The sequence below is a fragment of the Mus musculus genome, chromosome 1, assembly GCF_000001635.26.
Source record: "Mus musculus strain C57BL/6J chromosome 1, GRCm38.p6 C57BL/6J".
NCBI lineage: Eukaryota > Metazoa > Chordata > Mammalia > Rodentia > Muridae > Mus > Mus musculus.
In genome coordinates this window covers 78,392,322-78,408,492 of record NC_000067.6, presented here as the reverse complement: position 1 = coordinate 78,408,492, position 16,171 = coordinate 78,392,322, and the positions used below count along the sequence as shown (strand labels likewise).

General features: G+C 45.0%; 1 protein-coding gene across 7 annotated transcripts in view; it reads right to left on the bottom strand.

Annotated features, from left to right (window-relative positions):
- Sgpp2 (sphingosine-1-phosphate phosphatase 2) overlaps nt 1-16,171 on the bottom strand; it is a 110,741-nt gene that overhangs the window by 11,797 nt on the left and 82,773 nt on the right. For all 7 annotated transcript variants that reach the window (XR_373543.4, XR_373544.4, XM_011238695.3 and 4 more), the window contains one exon: nt 15,045-15,134. Coding sequence is in view for 5 of the 7 variants with exons in the window: in XM_011238695.3 (XP_011236997.1) it covers nt 15,045-15,134 (90 nt within the window). In the remaining 2 variants the exon portion in view is untranslated. The remainder of the gene's footprint in view (nt 1-15,044; nt 15,135-16,171) is intronic.

The window sequence follows — 16,171 nt, the reverse complement described above, 5'->3', positions numbered from 1 at the left end:
AATAAAAGCTTAAGCAGATTGTGATGGCCCATGCCTGGAACCTGCACCAGGGAAGTGGAGGCAGGAGAGCCAAGCAGCACAAGGTGAGCCCTGGCTCCACACTGATTCAGGACCTTCCTGAGCTATGTGAAATCCTGCCTCAAGAAGGTGGATGTAAGACAAAGCCTCATTTTGGTGTCACACAAGGACAAAGGTCACCTGAAGTCACAGGAGGGAGAGCTTTGCTCACCTCACTGTTTACTGGATCAAGGCTTCAGACTAGTCTGAGCAATGCAGGATCCTGTCTCAAAAACTTTTTTTTGTTGTTTCAAAAAATGATTTTTAGTTGTGATTGATGTCTAAAAAGAAATTAATTTTATTCATCTAACATATTTAATATACTGAACATATTACCTCAACAGATAATCGATGAAAATGCCAATAGCATTAACCTTTCTCCCACTACTATCCTCAGAATCTCCCCCGAAGGGACAAGCTATCTGGTTGGGTTTTGACTTAGTAAAAGGCAAGTGATTTCTGTTCATTGGAAATGATTCTTCCTGGATAAAGAACATGTGGCACACTTATATAATGTCATAGCACTCGGCCATTTAAAAAATGAAGTCATAAAATCCACAGGTCAATGGACAGAACCAGAGAGATCATCCTGAGTGAGGTAACCCAGGTACAGAAAGACAGAGAGGATACATATTCGCCTATACGTAGATATTAGCTGCTAGATCAATGACGAATAAGTTACAATCCATGGAGCCACAGAGGTTAGGTACAGAGTAAGGGACTGGGGGACAGACAGACCTCCCTAGGAAAGGGAAATAGAACACATAGTTATGGATGCATAGGGTGGGGGAGCTGGAACTGGAGGATCAAGGTGGGGGGTGGGAGGAGGGAGGGAATACAGGGAGAGACAGCTAAAATCAGATGCCATTTGAGACGTGGTATGGGAACCTAGTCCAGTAAGATTCCTAAAATAAATTCATATACGAAGGTAGTGTAAACAAATTTGCCAAATAATGGATGAGACAGAGCCCCAGGTGAACATCTCTTATCACCGAATGAAGCATCCAGTCCCAGGATTGGGTTACATCTAATTGAGTTGTTGAACAAAGGGGACATAAGAACCCCCATACAACCCGGGTTGTTGCTCTACAGACTAGGCTGCTCTCCACAAACTGATGGCAAGACTCCATTGCAGAAGACAACACCTACACAACTCACTGAACATGGGGAAGTCGAGGCTGGTGCTTACAGAAGGCCTTCACTGCTCCACGCTAGTGTCTCTGGTACAGGCACTCTGCACCCTACCAAAGGATGGATAGGGCCACAACCCTTTTGATCTACAATGGGGACCTGCCTGCCAAATACGCTAGTCCGATGGTGCTGAAGCTTCCTGTTGAAGCTGATGGTAACAAATGCAGAGACTCACAGTCAAATGTTAGGCAGAGACTGAGAGAGCCTGGAACTCAGCCCTAAATGGGATGTCTCTGTCTGTTAACCCCCCCCCCCCCTTGAGGCTCAGGGAACCCTGTAAAAGAGGAGGCCGAAAGAGCATAAGAGCCAGAGGGGATGGAGCCTTCCAAGGCAACGGGGCCCTTAAATAAACCAATGTGAGCAAAGCTCATATAATCTCACAGAGACCAAGGCAGCATCCACAGGCTGAGATAGATGGGGTCCTAGATCTGAAGGAGAAGTGGACATGTGCCACTTACAAATGAAGATTTAGTTTTCTCCAAGTGGGGTCTCACTGGGGAAACAAAGGACTCTTAGGGTTGGCTGCATGCCCAGCAGTAGACAAACAATACCAAGCAAGCTAAGCGCTCTCCATGGAGGTTCCTTGTCTCATAATGTTGTGTCTTATATGTATGTGTGTGTATATATTTCATATATATATATTATTTATATATATTTATATATACTGTGTGATTTATTTAGATGTATATGTATATATGTGTATGTACATGAATATAAAGAGTATATGTATATAAAATGACTATATATGTATATACACATATATATTATTCTCTCCTTTTATCCTACTGTCCCCTTGCATATATACCATAGCTTCCAGTTTAGTGTTTTCATGGGATTCCTGAGTATGTGACTGAGTGGCTCTCTGTGTCTATATCTGCTTCTTGGGCTATCTTCCTTCTGTGTTCTTGTTTTCTCCAGTTCTGATGTTCAAGTTTTTATTTTATCTAATTATATCATAACTTATTATGACTCCTTTCATGAAGCCTGTCTATTTCCTAATGAGAGACAGAAAGGGGTGGGACCCAGGCAGGAGGGAGGGGGGGGAGCTGGGAGGGGCAAGCGGAGGGAAAACCATAGTCAGGATACATCATGTGAGAAAAAGTTTATTTTCAATAAAAGGAAAAATTAATTTTTTAGAAATTAAAATTATTCTGCCAAAGATCAGAATACATTGCCTTTGTGACTCTGTAGGATGTAGAACCCATTTCATGTATAGCCCAACAGTCTTAATGTACTTCTCACACTTCTGAGAAGACCTATTGATTCCTTCATTAAAGCTTGCTGGCAAAAATCATGATTCAATGAATTGAATAGAGTCTTTGACTGAGGGCTGGTGAGATGGCTCAGTTATTCAGAGCACCCAGTATTCTTGCAGAGGACCCAGGCTCAGTTCCCAGCACCCACATAGCATATCTCAACCATTCACAACTCCAGTTTTGGAAACCTGATGCCCTCTTCTAGACTCCTCAGTACGAGGGACAGACATGGTGCACATACATACATGGAAGCCAATATTTGGCACATAGAATAAAATACATAACATTAATTTAAAAAACCTTCGGTATATGTTAATTTTGTATTTGGAAGACATAATTTGGAAAGGTTAAAAGGATATTCTAGTAAGTCAATGATTATTTGATGCTACTCAGATTAAACAGTTTTAGGTAAAACTATGAGATGGTTGAGTATATTTCAATAGGATATATTCAAATAGAGTACATTCAAACAGAATATTTTTATTTATATATGATCATTTTTATTACTTATTTGTGTGTGTATGAGTGTGTGTGTGTGTGTGAGTGTGCGTGTGCGCGTGTGTGCGCGTGTGTGTACAACCAGAACAGGGTGTTAGATTCCTGAGGCTGACATTACAGGTGATGTGGACCAACCAACATGCATTCTGAGAACCCAATCCAAGTCCTCTGCAAGAGTAGAACTCACTCTTGAGTGCTGTGCCATCTCTCTAGGCCTCTCACTTTAGCTTTAGAGATAGGGTGTCTCACTGACCCCAGGCTTGCTGCTTCCCCTGGACCATCTGGCTAGCCCACCTCTGGGATTCGGCTCCCTCAGCCTCATCAGCCCTGGGCTCGTGGGCACGTGCTGCTGTGCCAGCTTCTGTGTGCACTAGAGATCCAAACTCAGGCCTCCACACTTAAACACAGTAGGGATTTTACCCTCTGAGTCACCTCTCCAACCCAGTATGTGTCCTTTAAATGGTTCTAGAATACTAAAAAGTATGACAGGCATTATGTTTCTTAGGGGAATTAAATAATCAGGTTTATTATAGCTTTGTATGCTCTCAATATTAACTAGGAATATATTGGGGTACAGTGTCTACTTCTAAACTTTACCCATACCTAGCCCCATTTAGAAAATCATCACTTGCTTCTCTTGGCTCCACAGAGTCTAACAAGTCGCGGCAGTTGTTGTTCACGAACCACACCAAACTCCCCACCCCAAATTCCCGTGTGTACGAACAGTCTATATGTGATGAATGGCAGGGCTTGGCAGGCCAGGAGGATTATGACAGCAGCTCAGACATGTTTGCAGGCGGGTTTTATCATCATCTCTGACAACTGCTTAGGAGCACATGAGATTGGCAGGTACAGGGGAAGGCCGAGCTGCCGGGAGACACAAAAGACGCTGTCAGACCCTTAAGTGATCTTTCTTGAGCCTGGGTGGGCAGCAGGGCCTCTGAGTAACCAGAGAACAGAGCAGAGTCACGTTCCGTGGGATGTGCATATCCGGCAGGTCCATGCAGGTTGTGTGTAATCGGCATTGCCACTGTCTTGTCAGCGGATGTGATGCGTATGGACTGCTTTCCAAACTGCACCTCACATAAGAACCCCACAGGGAAGCCCTTGAATGCAGCATCCAATGACGCAGGGTCCAAGTGAGACCTGAGACTGCATGTCTAGCAAACCCTCAGACAATGCTGAGGGACAAGGGGCACACCGGTGAGTGACCCAGTCCACTTCAACTTGCTAGATGACAGAGGCCAGCACAGAGCCATGTTTATGCAGCATGGTGGAGCCTCTCACTTCCTTCTGTGAACCACACCTGAGAATAAAAGCTTCAAATGTCCTGAAAAAGTCATCTTTGAAAGTGAAATTCTGCTATGGTGATACTTGTGCACACAAAGGTAGAAGGGGGATCTGTGAATTCTTGGTGGCCCTGGTGTCACAACTGTTCACCTCTGGAGGGAAAGGAAGTCAGCTGTTGTTCTTTTTCCACACTCCTGGGCAATGCTGGCTTCTGCCTTGGATGTCAGGTCTGCGAGCAAAAGCTAAGCTCCCCAAGGGAGTACTGTGCAGTTCTCCCTCCATCTGAAAGACAGACCCCTGGCATCTTGCTTTACGGAGTGTCAGGAAGATGTATATATGGCCGTGCTCCCTCTGAGGTGAGCCTGGACATCTCAGTCTCAGAGAGTTCTTATCACTTTCTTTAAGGTCTCATCATTTGGAAAAATAGGACTTCTCTCACAAGGTTGCTGTGGATTATCCTATGGGGTAGCTAATACTTATAAGAGCAATTAGAGCACTGATTACCAACCTTTCTAATGCTGCAATCCTTTAATGGAGTTCTTTATGTTGTGGTGACTCCAAACCATAAAATTATTTCTTTGCTGCTTCATTAACTGTGATTTTTGATACCATTATGAATCTTAGGGTAAATATCGGATATGCAGAATATCTAATATGCTACCCTTGGGAAAGGGTTGTTCAGCCCCCAAAAGGGTCGAGACCCACAGGTTGAGAATGGCTCACTCAGAACAATGCCTAACTGATGCAAGACTTATAAAACACATCTGAGGTACCATGTAATATATGATATGTAATATCCATACCCAGAAAACTACAATGGTTCTGAGAAAAAGCAGAGGTCTGAATACATCCATGGGCAAGAATGGTCAGCAATGCAAGGTGCCAGTTCTCTCAAGACAGTGCGCACACTCATTTCAGCTCAGTAAGAGCCCAGCAGTGGAGAAAATGACAAGGTGCACTGATTAATATGGAAACACTAAGAGCCCAGAAAAGCAAGGGAGAGGGCTGCAGGGCCTTCACTATCTGCAGCTGATGAACCTAATATCTATCAGGTATTAGATATTGGGAAGAGATACCTAATAGCCAATAAACACACAGAACAGTGGTCTTAGCAAGAAGACAGACAGAGTAGTGAAGAAGAGCATGGGGTATATGTATACAGAGAGAATGTAAATAGTCACATGATTTACTAGGAAGGTGATCCTTCCATAAGTGCATAAGGGACAACACTCCCAAGTGCACAGTGCACTGGGCATTCGTATAAAATAAAAGTCACAAAAGCAACTCCAAGTGGAGCATAGGTATAAATAAGCAAAGTAAAATAATTAAATCTTCATAGACATAAAATAGTATTTTCATGATTTGTGGTATGCAGAGAAGTATCTTAGGACATAGAGCTGTAACCATCAGCTAAAGATTCAGAAATTGGGCTCCACTGAGATTTCAAACTTCCCATCGAAGAACTGCCAATAAAAGAGTCAAAAAAGGCCAAGCTACAAAGCAGGGAAGAGGATAATACATTTGGCTAGCAATGTATTGATAAATACCAGTAAAAAGACAAGTGATTTCGTTAAAGTGGGGAGGGGTAAAGACAACTGGGATCTCACAAAGAAAGAGATATCTAATAGCCAATAAACATAGAAAGGGGGTTGAAAAACCATCATTCAGAGAAGCCAAAATCAAATAAGATACTGAGACATCTCACTGGAATGACAAAGATGGAGGAGACAGTGGAGAAGGGGACCTGCCATATGTTTCCAGTGAGAGTAGGGACTGACATGCCCGATGGCCAGTCTCAGAGATACACACCTGAGATACCCGGTCTTCTGCGATCAGACTCAGATAAAAGGCTTCTGTCTGCACTAAAGGGTATAAAGGGACGTTCAAAGCAGTACTGTTTATAACAGTCTCGCCGGGAATGACCCAAATGTACATCAGTAATGAAGGAACAGTGGAGCACCTTCACATGGTTGAATATTATATATCAATAAACTCTGCTGGACACGGAGGCATGTGCCTGCAGTTCCTGCTGTCAAGGAGGATTGCTTAAGCCTAAGAGTTTGAAGCCAGAATGGATGATATAGCAAGGTCTCAAAAGTACCACTACTAATGAATGCTGCCGATGAACATGAAGCGACTACAGGCAATAAGGGACTGATTTCACAAGCTTAATGTGAAATCACCAATGCGCTCTCCGCTACCAGGAGGTAGTTGAAGAACCGACCCCAGTGCTTGTATTTCCTTTTATCCTTCCAATGTGGCAAACCAACTCTGGCTTATGGTGCACATTCAGTGTAAGATACATTGCAAGCACTGTGTTCCTGACTACCCCAGCGGCCAGGGGGAGGGGGTGCTACAGCAGAAGCTGGTGCACATATTTTCCCAGAGAGCTGGAGAAGTCAATCCTTTCTTACTTTAATTCTATCCATCAAGAAAAACCAATTTCTTTAACAGTTAACTTTACAAAATTCAAGGATAGTGCTTCTTCCATTGGAGAGGCCCACGGGCTTAAGAGAAATTCCAGCTTCAGTGTATCTGCGGCACGATACAATCCTAAAGGGTGTGCCCAATAAGACAACACACATGCTTGGCCATCCGAGTCTGTCCAAAGTCCAGCCAATCCCTTCTTCTTTCTTTTCCCAGCTCACCTAGTCACCAGACAAACCACACAGAAACACCAGATCCCAATCCATGCTCTGGCCCTGAACATGGACTTTTATATTTTATTTGGGGGGACACCAGGGACATTTTCAGTATGACCTACAAGTAATGCAGGGCCTAAGAAGTACGAGCTGCATACTTCCCAATAGTTACGTCAGAGGTTTGTCTCAGCACCTTTAGACTATCTCTAACTGGAGCCCAGCTAATGGCCAGCCATGAGGTCAGAGAGCCCCAGTCTCAACCTTCCACACTGGGCTCCGGCCCATCTTCTTCCTTGGGAAAAGGCACTGCCAGGAGCCTGCTCATCCCACATGCACTGAACAGAAAAGTGTGCCACAGTTGTGGCTTTGGGAACACTATTGAAAAAGCAACATAAAAAAAATATTAGTTTGTCTGTGTTTGCTGTTAGGGTTACATACCATGGGCAGTTCTTGCTGGAAATTGTGCTAAATGCTACTTTGGTTTCTCTGATCAGAAGCATAAAATGCCTTCAATTTACCTTCCCATGGTCCTCAACAATGGCTGACTGGATATTTCCTAGTTACTGAGTGTGTGTGTATATATATATACATATATATACACACACATATATATATGTATGTATATGTATATATATGTATATGTATGTGTGTGTGTGTGTATACTTAATGAAAAAAAAAAACAAATAACCCCAAACTTCATAAACAACAGAGATTTGAGTACCATGAACAGCTACTATTTTTGAGACCAGAAATAATTCTCTATTTTTACAAAAGGATAAAATATTTGTCCCTCACATGCCCCCATAAATAGAGACAACCAATCTACCAACATGGTGACAGAGGGCTCTAAAGTGCAATCAAAGTCCTCTTTCGTCTCACAAACAAACAGACTTATCTAATGGTATAAAGGAGAATTGGGCTTGGTGGCATCTGATTTACGCTATAATTGGGTCTTTCCTAGTATTAAGTGAGGCACTTTAAAGTAAGTTCTTTCTTTCTTTTATAAGTGGTTTCAAACGACTTGAAAAACACACCCAGAATACTGTCAGCCAGAGCCAGAAAACAGTTCCTATGGTCTGCAGATAATTTAATATTTGACAATCCTTTTCAACATCCTCCAACTCCAACCAAAACTAAAACGTTACTTGGGGGTGGGGTGGGGGGGAGTAAGCAAATAAAACCTAATATCTACATAATTACCCACAGATCAGACAGCTTGAGGGCAAGTTCAAACAGCAGCACTTTGGTCAAGTCAAAATAAGCGACTGTCCACCACTGGTTCACAGTTCTCATGGCTGCTGATCCACCAACAACACCAGACTGGTTTCACTGTTAAAACACCAGATGCAGCTTCATCACTCAGTGGGTTTAAGCTGGTCCTGCGCAGTTGCATCATTTGGGGCATCACAGATAATACTGTATGGCCAGCCTTCCGCACAAGCACAGACACTGCTGTGTTTCTGAGCCTTTGACAGAGCAGGAAAACACCACACTGGACTTTACCCCCTTCTCCTGATAACTGAGGGTTCCTTACTTGGGAGAACTGTCCCTGCTTAGGCGTGGTGGCTCTAACCCTGACCCTCCTGCCAAGTGTTAGCTCTGCCTAAAGAGGCTGGCTTCTGGGCCAGCTGCCCTATCACAGATAGCCCTTGGCTTGCTGATGCAGCAGAGGGAGGCACTGTTCAAGAAGATGTTTCCTGAAACCCTCATCACAGGCATCCTCTCAGGAGAGGAAGTGAGGCAATCTAAGCCCAGAATTCCCAGGCTCTGACTCCAGGGTGAAGAACAGGCAGCCGGCATGAAGCCACTGGGCAGAGAAGAGCTGGAAGGGAAAGAGTAGGAGCTTTTGGAAGGCCCAGATGTCAGGTCTCTCTCCCAGTGGTACTGGTGCCTCCTTATTCTGTGGTTACAAAAGCCAATGCATTTTCTTTGGTCTTAAACTGGGTTGAAGAGGTACCTGCTATCGGCATTCCCGACCAGGCAGATGGCGATCAGATGTTGTTTGACCTCACTGTGTTCATTCCGGTCTCTGTCCTGAGTATTCCTTTGTAGCCCAAAGGATCCCATCTCTGCATTTGGACCCCATCCTGCAGCTAAAGGAGCGTTTAGTCCAACCCAAATCTCACCTACATATGTCTAAGTATTGATCCAAGAGCTTCTGAGAGATGGGACACACAGAGAGTGACATTATAAAGACAGCTACCTTCCCCACGGCCACCTACTTCTGGTCCTTGATGGTCAGCTGAGTGAAGCAGTTTTCTATGAACTACTCAAGACACTACATGACCTTTCATTTTCTTTCCATTTCTTCCTCCCTGGCCTCCATCTTGCTATAAGTGATTTATTCTTCAAACCAAGAGAACATGAAATTAGACAGCAAGGGAGAAAAATGAGTTTGTATGTTGTGCATCATGGTAGCAAATAGGGAATGTAAGACTCAATACAGACTGCCTAGGCAGAAAGGAGCCTTGATGTGTTGTCTTCTCCTGAATGGTGAACATAGAGGTAGGATGGCTCTGCTACCATCAGCCAGTCAAGGATGTCAGTGGCCACCCTGAGTTTCATTTCCATGTTTGGTATAACAGTGCTGACATCTCCAAAGGCCCTTAAAGTCATCACACAGCTGCCCAACCCAGATGGGGTTGTGCCATCATGCACACCCTGTATCAGAGAGCAACTTGTCTGTGCATGGAACAGGCAATTGGAAATAAAATCATGTCAGTGGGGCGAGGACAAGTGTAGGAGCCAGAATTGACTCATCATGGTGACCACTCGGATGTCAGAGGTGTGGGAGGGAAGGGCTAGCATCCTGCCTACATTGGTAGCTGTTTTGTCAAGGATGGTGTCATAGCTAGGCAGGCTTACAGCTCTCTGTGCTTTATGTGGGATGTCCCAGGAATCTAACTGGGGCTTGTCAACAAAACCGTGTCCTGGACAGCAAAATGTTCACACCTGACGAGAAGGAGGTCCAGCAAAAGAAGTCATTCTTCCTTATGTACCAAGGACCATTAATATAAGGCAGGAGCCACCTCAATGACACATTCATGTCCCCAGAGAATCACAGCTGTCTTCCCCTCCACCTTACAACTGATGCTGTTCAAGTGTGTGTGTGTGAGTGTGTGTGTGTGTGTGTGTGTGTATGTGTGTGTGAGTGTATATGTGAGTGTGTGTGTGTGAGTGTATGTGTGTGTGAGTGTATATGTGAGTATATGTGTGTGTGTGAGTGTGTATGTGAGTGTGTGTGTGTGTGGTATGTGTGTATGTGTGTGTGTGTGGTGGTGGTGTGTGTGTGTGTGTATGTGTGTGTGTGGTGTGTGTGTGTGTGTGTGTGTGTGTGTGTGTGTGTGTGTGTGTGATGAGGGTGCACCTATGTGTACATGGTGTACTTGTGCAGGTTAGAGGACAACCTGGGTACCATTCCTGGCCTTCCACCTTGAGACAGAGTCTATTGGTTTGTTGGGTACCTACATCAGGCTACCTGGCCTGTGGGCTTCCAGGGAGTCTCCACCTCTCTCCCCCATCTCCCCATAGGAGTTCTGGGATTGCTATACCAGGCTTTACCCGGGTTTTGGGTTTCTCAGGTCATCATATTTGTGTGGCAAACATCTTTACCCATCAAGCTACCTGCCCAGCCCCGAGTAAAACTTTTGATTTAATTTTCCTACAGACAAGCATCATAGGCATTTCACTATCTTGACCAATTTCAAATGGTGTTAAGTACAACACTTCTGTGCAACCACCCCAGCATGCACCTCCAGAACTCGTTCTAGAGCAAAATCCATCTTCTATATTCAAGAAATAATTTCTGTTGACATTATAGCATGAATCATAATTTCCTGCTTATATAAGGCTGAATAATATTCTACTGTAGGTATATACTACGTTTTATTTATCTCTTCATTCAACAGCAGACACAGGTTGTTTCCAAATTTTGGTTTTCTTTGCTATTGTAACTAATGCTGCTAATAGCTGTGGGTATACAGATATGGCCAGAGGTATTTTTAAGATATCCATGGGATTATGGAGGGACCCACATGGTCCCACACCTCCCGAGGGATTACTAGCTGTTAATGATTGCTGGTGGAACAGGAGTCATTTTCTTCAGTTGGGTAGCCACTGATACGTTGTCCAGTGATCCAATAAATAGCTTTCCACCTTGGAGAAGCAGTTTGCTTTAGTTAGGGTTTTACTGCTGTGAAAGACACCATGACCAAGGCAACTCATAAAAGGACAACATTTAATTGGGGCTGGCTTACAGGTTCAGAGGTTCACTCTATAAACATCAAGGCAGGAGGAGCATGGCAGCATCCAGGCAGGCATGGTGCAGGAGGAGCTGGGAGTTCTACATCTTGTTTCGAAGGCAAACAGAAGAAGACTGGCTTCCAGGCAGCTAGGATCTTAAAGGGTCTTAAAGCCCACGCCCACAGTGACACACTTTCTCTAACAAGGCCACACCTACTCCAACATGGCCACACATCCTAATAGTGTTACTTCCTGGGCCAAGCATACTCAAACTACCACAAAGCTCTAATTAAATTCAGAGAGCCACACATGAAGAAGACATGAAAGTAAAGAGGAGACTTCTCAGGGAGAAGGTTTCAGTTGGAGGGAGTGAGAGAGGGGAAGAGAGGTGTAAATAACTAAAATGTGTTATACATAGGTATGAAACTATCAGACAACAAAAAAAAAAAAATGGCAAAGATTTCTACAGGATTTGAACAGGCAGCGATGGTGGGGCCACTGCCTCCTGTGGATTGTTCTGAGGGGTCCTGGCGAGAAACCACATTATCTTAGTTGGCTCAGGCCTTTGCTAATTATAGCATCCATGCCAAGTTATCACTAGCTCACACTTCTGCTTTCTTCAGTAGACTCTGAGATCCAGGAGAGCAGGTGGGTTTGTTCCTAGAGATCAAGATATCCCTAGATCTCGTTCCAAGCCTGACACCCCTCAGAAATTATCGAGCTGAGCACAGAACTGCAGGAACCTATAATTTACCACTCTGCTAACAGCCATTCCCTTTGCTACGAGGATGTCATGACTCATGGTGCCCTGAGCCAGGCTCTGGTCCTGCAGCCTGATGCACTCTGGACCTGAGCCAGTGTCGAATTGCAAGGCAAGGGCAGAACTGAGTAAGAGAAAGCCAGTGGGGTACAGTGGACCGGGACCAGGGAGGAGAGCAGCAGCCCCGGGCCCTCACTCCATCCTTCCCTAAGAATGGCTGCAACCCATTCCTTGCATCTAAATGAGAGGCCCAATCAATCTTCCCACAAATATCTGCCTCTCCATCTCCAAAAGCCACTTAAAAAGGAAAGAGAGGGAGAAAAAAAAGTAACTGTGTTTCACTGAAGTGGATTTGTGTGTTTTCTCTCTGTGTGTCTGGAGCCCCGCATTCCTGCGTTTTCTTTGGTTTTAATTTTAACCTGAGGTCGATTTTTTTTTTCCTTTCCAAAATGGAAACCTATGGAAATTAAAAAGTAGCACCAGATAAAAAGAAATGCCAAAACACCCAGGAGAGTCCTGCAGAGTTCCACACTGAGGTCTAGGAAGGGATCTGCAGAGAAGTCTTTGTCATGTGGAGAAGTGGTGTGGCGAATTGAGAATGCTCTGCTCCCCTCCCCCCACCTCAGAAACCAGCAGATGCAGTGTGTGCTGGGGCAGAGGAGCGAGGAGGACCGAGCCTTGGTAGGCAGAAGAGCACCCTCTTCACTGCCTCTTTGGTGTTTCTAAGATCTGGGCCCCCTTTCACTCAAACAGCAAACTGCTTGGGGCCTGGATTAGGGCAGGTATACCTGTGGAAACACAGGGCGGATGTCTTCGTTTATACTTAGATATTTTTATCTACTATGGAATCTGCTTCATTGCCTCATGTAGCCTACGACGGCCTCAAGCTTGCTATGTACTGAAGAGAACTTAACTTTGATCCTTTGGCTTCAACCTTCCAGGGGCTGGGATTGCAGTTGTCTGACATCGTGCCCCATGCCCCATTTTATTCTGTTCTGGCGATGGAACCACAGCTTTGTGAATGTTACGCAAGCGTTTCTCCAACTGAGCCTCATCTCAGCCTTATAGGCTCTTAATTGTATGCCTTACCTGCCTCTCCCGAGGCTTCCTGTTGCTCTCGTTTGGCACTCCCTTTGCATTCTCCCCTGATGACCCATCCTTACACTGTTACATGAGAACTCAGTCCTGGCACCAGGGAGAGACTCAAGAAGGCCTGGGCAGATGTCCTTCCCTGACAAGGCCTTTTGCTAATGTCTCTTGCAGTGTCACAGCTGAAATGAACACTGCTGTCAAAGGCCCATTTCTTCTTAAAGACATCTTTCTTGTACAGAATGGAATGAGAAATGGTGTTCCTGTGGCAAACCACAACCAGCTCTATGCTCTGCAATTCTCCGGCTGGATCCCACGTCACACCCTGAATACTCAAGGACTCTTTACCATACTAACTGTTGGTTATGTGGTAAAAGGATGGGCCAACTTCTAAATGAATATGCTGCTCTGTGATTCTGTCACCAGCTCTAACCCAGGAAAGTGTAAAAAGAAAGGAAGCTCTGATTCCAACCCACCAGGCTGTCCAAGGACAACAGGAACCCTGGGATTTCACATCAAGTCTGTGAGGACCTACATGGGACCCATGTGAATTCTCTCACATCCTTGAGCTTGGATGCTAGCTCTGCCCTGTTTGCTGTGTCAGGAGTGACCCAAGGTGATAAGAAATGGCCCAAGTCATGGCTGCCCTTAGCTTGTCTTCAATCTCTAAAGTCAGTCTAGTTCTGTATCTATGGTTTGAATGTGGAATGCCCCTCACAGGCTCATGTGTTTGAACATGTGGTCTCCTCGTAGTGGACCACATAGTACTATTCTCCGGAGCTGTGGAACCTCTCAGAAAATGGGGTCTGGCTGCCTGAAATATGTTGCTAAAGGGACAATCATGAAGATTGTAGTCTGAGCCTGCTTATTGATCAGCCTCTCTCTGACTCCTGATAGGCAGGACAGGGGTGCTGGTTCCAATCCCCACACTCCTGCCTCCAGGAATCCCGCCATGCCTCTTCTACCATGATGGACTGCTCTCTCTCGAGTCATGAGACAACAGAACTGTTTTCTCTTGTCAGTGCTTCCAGAAAGATACTCTGTCACAGTGACAACCAATGCATTTCACTCTATTGTCATTACTCCAATACGTTTTGTTTTGTTTTGTTTGTTTTAATAGAACTTCACGCACCACCAAGCTGCCTGGGACTCGCTGTGTCCCTAAGGCTAACCTCAAGCTTCTGTCTCCATCTCCCAATCCTGAGATTACAGGGTCCGGCCGAGTCTGGCTTTATCTTCATATTTGCTTTCCTTTCCCTCCCTCCCCACCCATTCTGAGACTTTCCATGATTGATGGATGGATGGATTGGTTGATTGGTTGATGACTGATTGATTTTGTAGTGCCAGGAACTGAACCAAGAGCCTTGAACATGGAAGACAAGGACTTTGCTACTGAGACACTTCTCCTGTGGGGGAAAAGGGAAGCCCTGAGTAAGGGGCCAATGAAGTACCGGATGGATGTGGGTTGTTGACATTGGTATAGCCAAGTCAGGACCTCAATGTCTGAGACCCATGGTAACACCAAAGCTTTCCGCTGATGTTGACAATGTGCACAAAACCAAGCAACCACACTGACTGCCCTGCAGTGGAACTGTCCCCTACAGAGACCTCCCACTGAGACCGACTCCTCCGACTCCTCCTGGGTTACCAGATAATGTGCTGAGTGAAGCAGGTGCTTTCATCAGAGTGGGCAGAGCTCACCTGCTTCCAGCTCTTCTGTAGGGGTGTCTGTCCTTTCTTCAGGGTCTGTCTGTCTATATTCCCACGGTGTCTCATTTAACAAACCCTGCAGGACACTGCAGCCTCCAGCCCTCTTTTTACTTTTTTTTATAGTTTGAGATAGTCTTCTTGCATTGCACAGACCTTGTGATCCTCCTGGCTCAGATTTCTGAGCAGCTGGGACTATAGGTGTAGTCCGATGAGCCGAGCTTACGTTAGCAGCTTACGGAGCACAGGAATGCTCAGACCAAATGCTCTCAAGTCACAAGGCCTGCCCCCCACCCACCTCCACAGCCTTACCAGGACCGTGTGCATCCCCGTGTAGAGTCTGCTGAGACACACCAGCGTAGAGAACACCACAGCCATCATCAGGCCTAAAATGAAAGGGTACTGCAGAGGAGAGAAAGAAGGATATTAGATCATGTTCAGATGAATGCTACTCTCTCTCTCTCTCTCTCTCTCTCTCTCTCTGTGTGTGTGTGTGTGTGTGTGTGTGTGTGTGTGTGTGTGTGTGTGAATTTAGAGCAAAGTAGGCATTCTACCACCAGCCCCTTTATTTGTTTTTTTTTTTTTTTCACGATAAGCCAGACTCTAAGTTGCTGGCAGTGGGCTTGAACTTGTGATTTTCTTGTCTCATCCTCTTGAGTAGCCAAGGTTCCAGGTTCTCACCACCCGACTGGTCAGACTTATCTGATCTGATATCACAGTCCGCAATGGGATTCACTGGAAACAAGCGCCAGTCTGAATCTTCTGTCCCATAGACAGACCAGCAATCTAATCATCTGGAAACATTTTTAAAATGAGGGCAGGTAAGGAGGAAATGCCTAGGAATACAGTTCTGGGTCCGTGATCAGTGCTCTTTTATAAAGGTTGATGCTTTTAACCATGAGAGTAAGTCACGGCCACATTGACTTTAACACAGGATGCACTCCTGTCAGTCATCATGTTTGCTCCTTACAACAGGAGTCAGAGAGACGTACACAAAGCCACACAGTCAGTGGCTCTGACAGCACTAGAAGCCAATATTCTTCTGTTCTTTTCTAGGTAACACTGAGTCCAGCAACACTTGGTTGAAAATATTCTCTTTAAAAAATATTTTTTTTTTTTGAAAGAAGATCTTACTATGTAGCCCAGGCTTGCCTTAAATGTGTGATCATCCTACCTCAGTCTCTGGAGTGCTGGGGTTACAGGTGTGGTACCACAGCTGGCAGTTTCTCTTTAAAGATCTTTCACCGACCTAGCCTCGGATTTTTATCAGAAGGCATTTAAAGTGAATACCCTCCTGTAGCCAGATGTTAGCTCTGATACACAAATAAATGAGCAAATCCACATTTAGAGCTGTTTATAAGTAAATAAACCCAGTAGCTACATGTATTCATCACGAAAGGCTAAATAGGAAAGAAACCAAGCGTCGGTTCAGGCCTTAG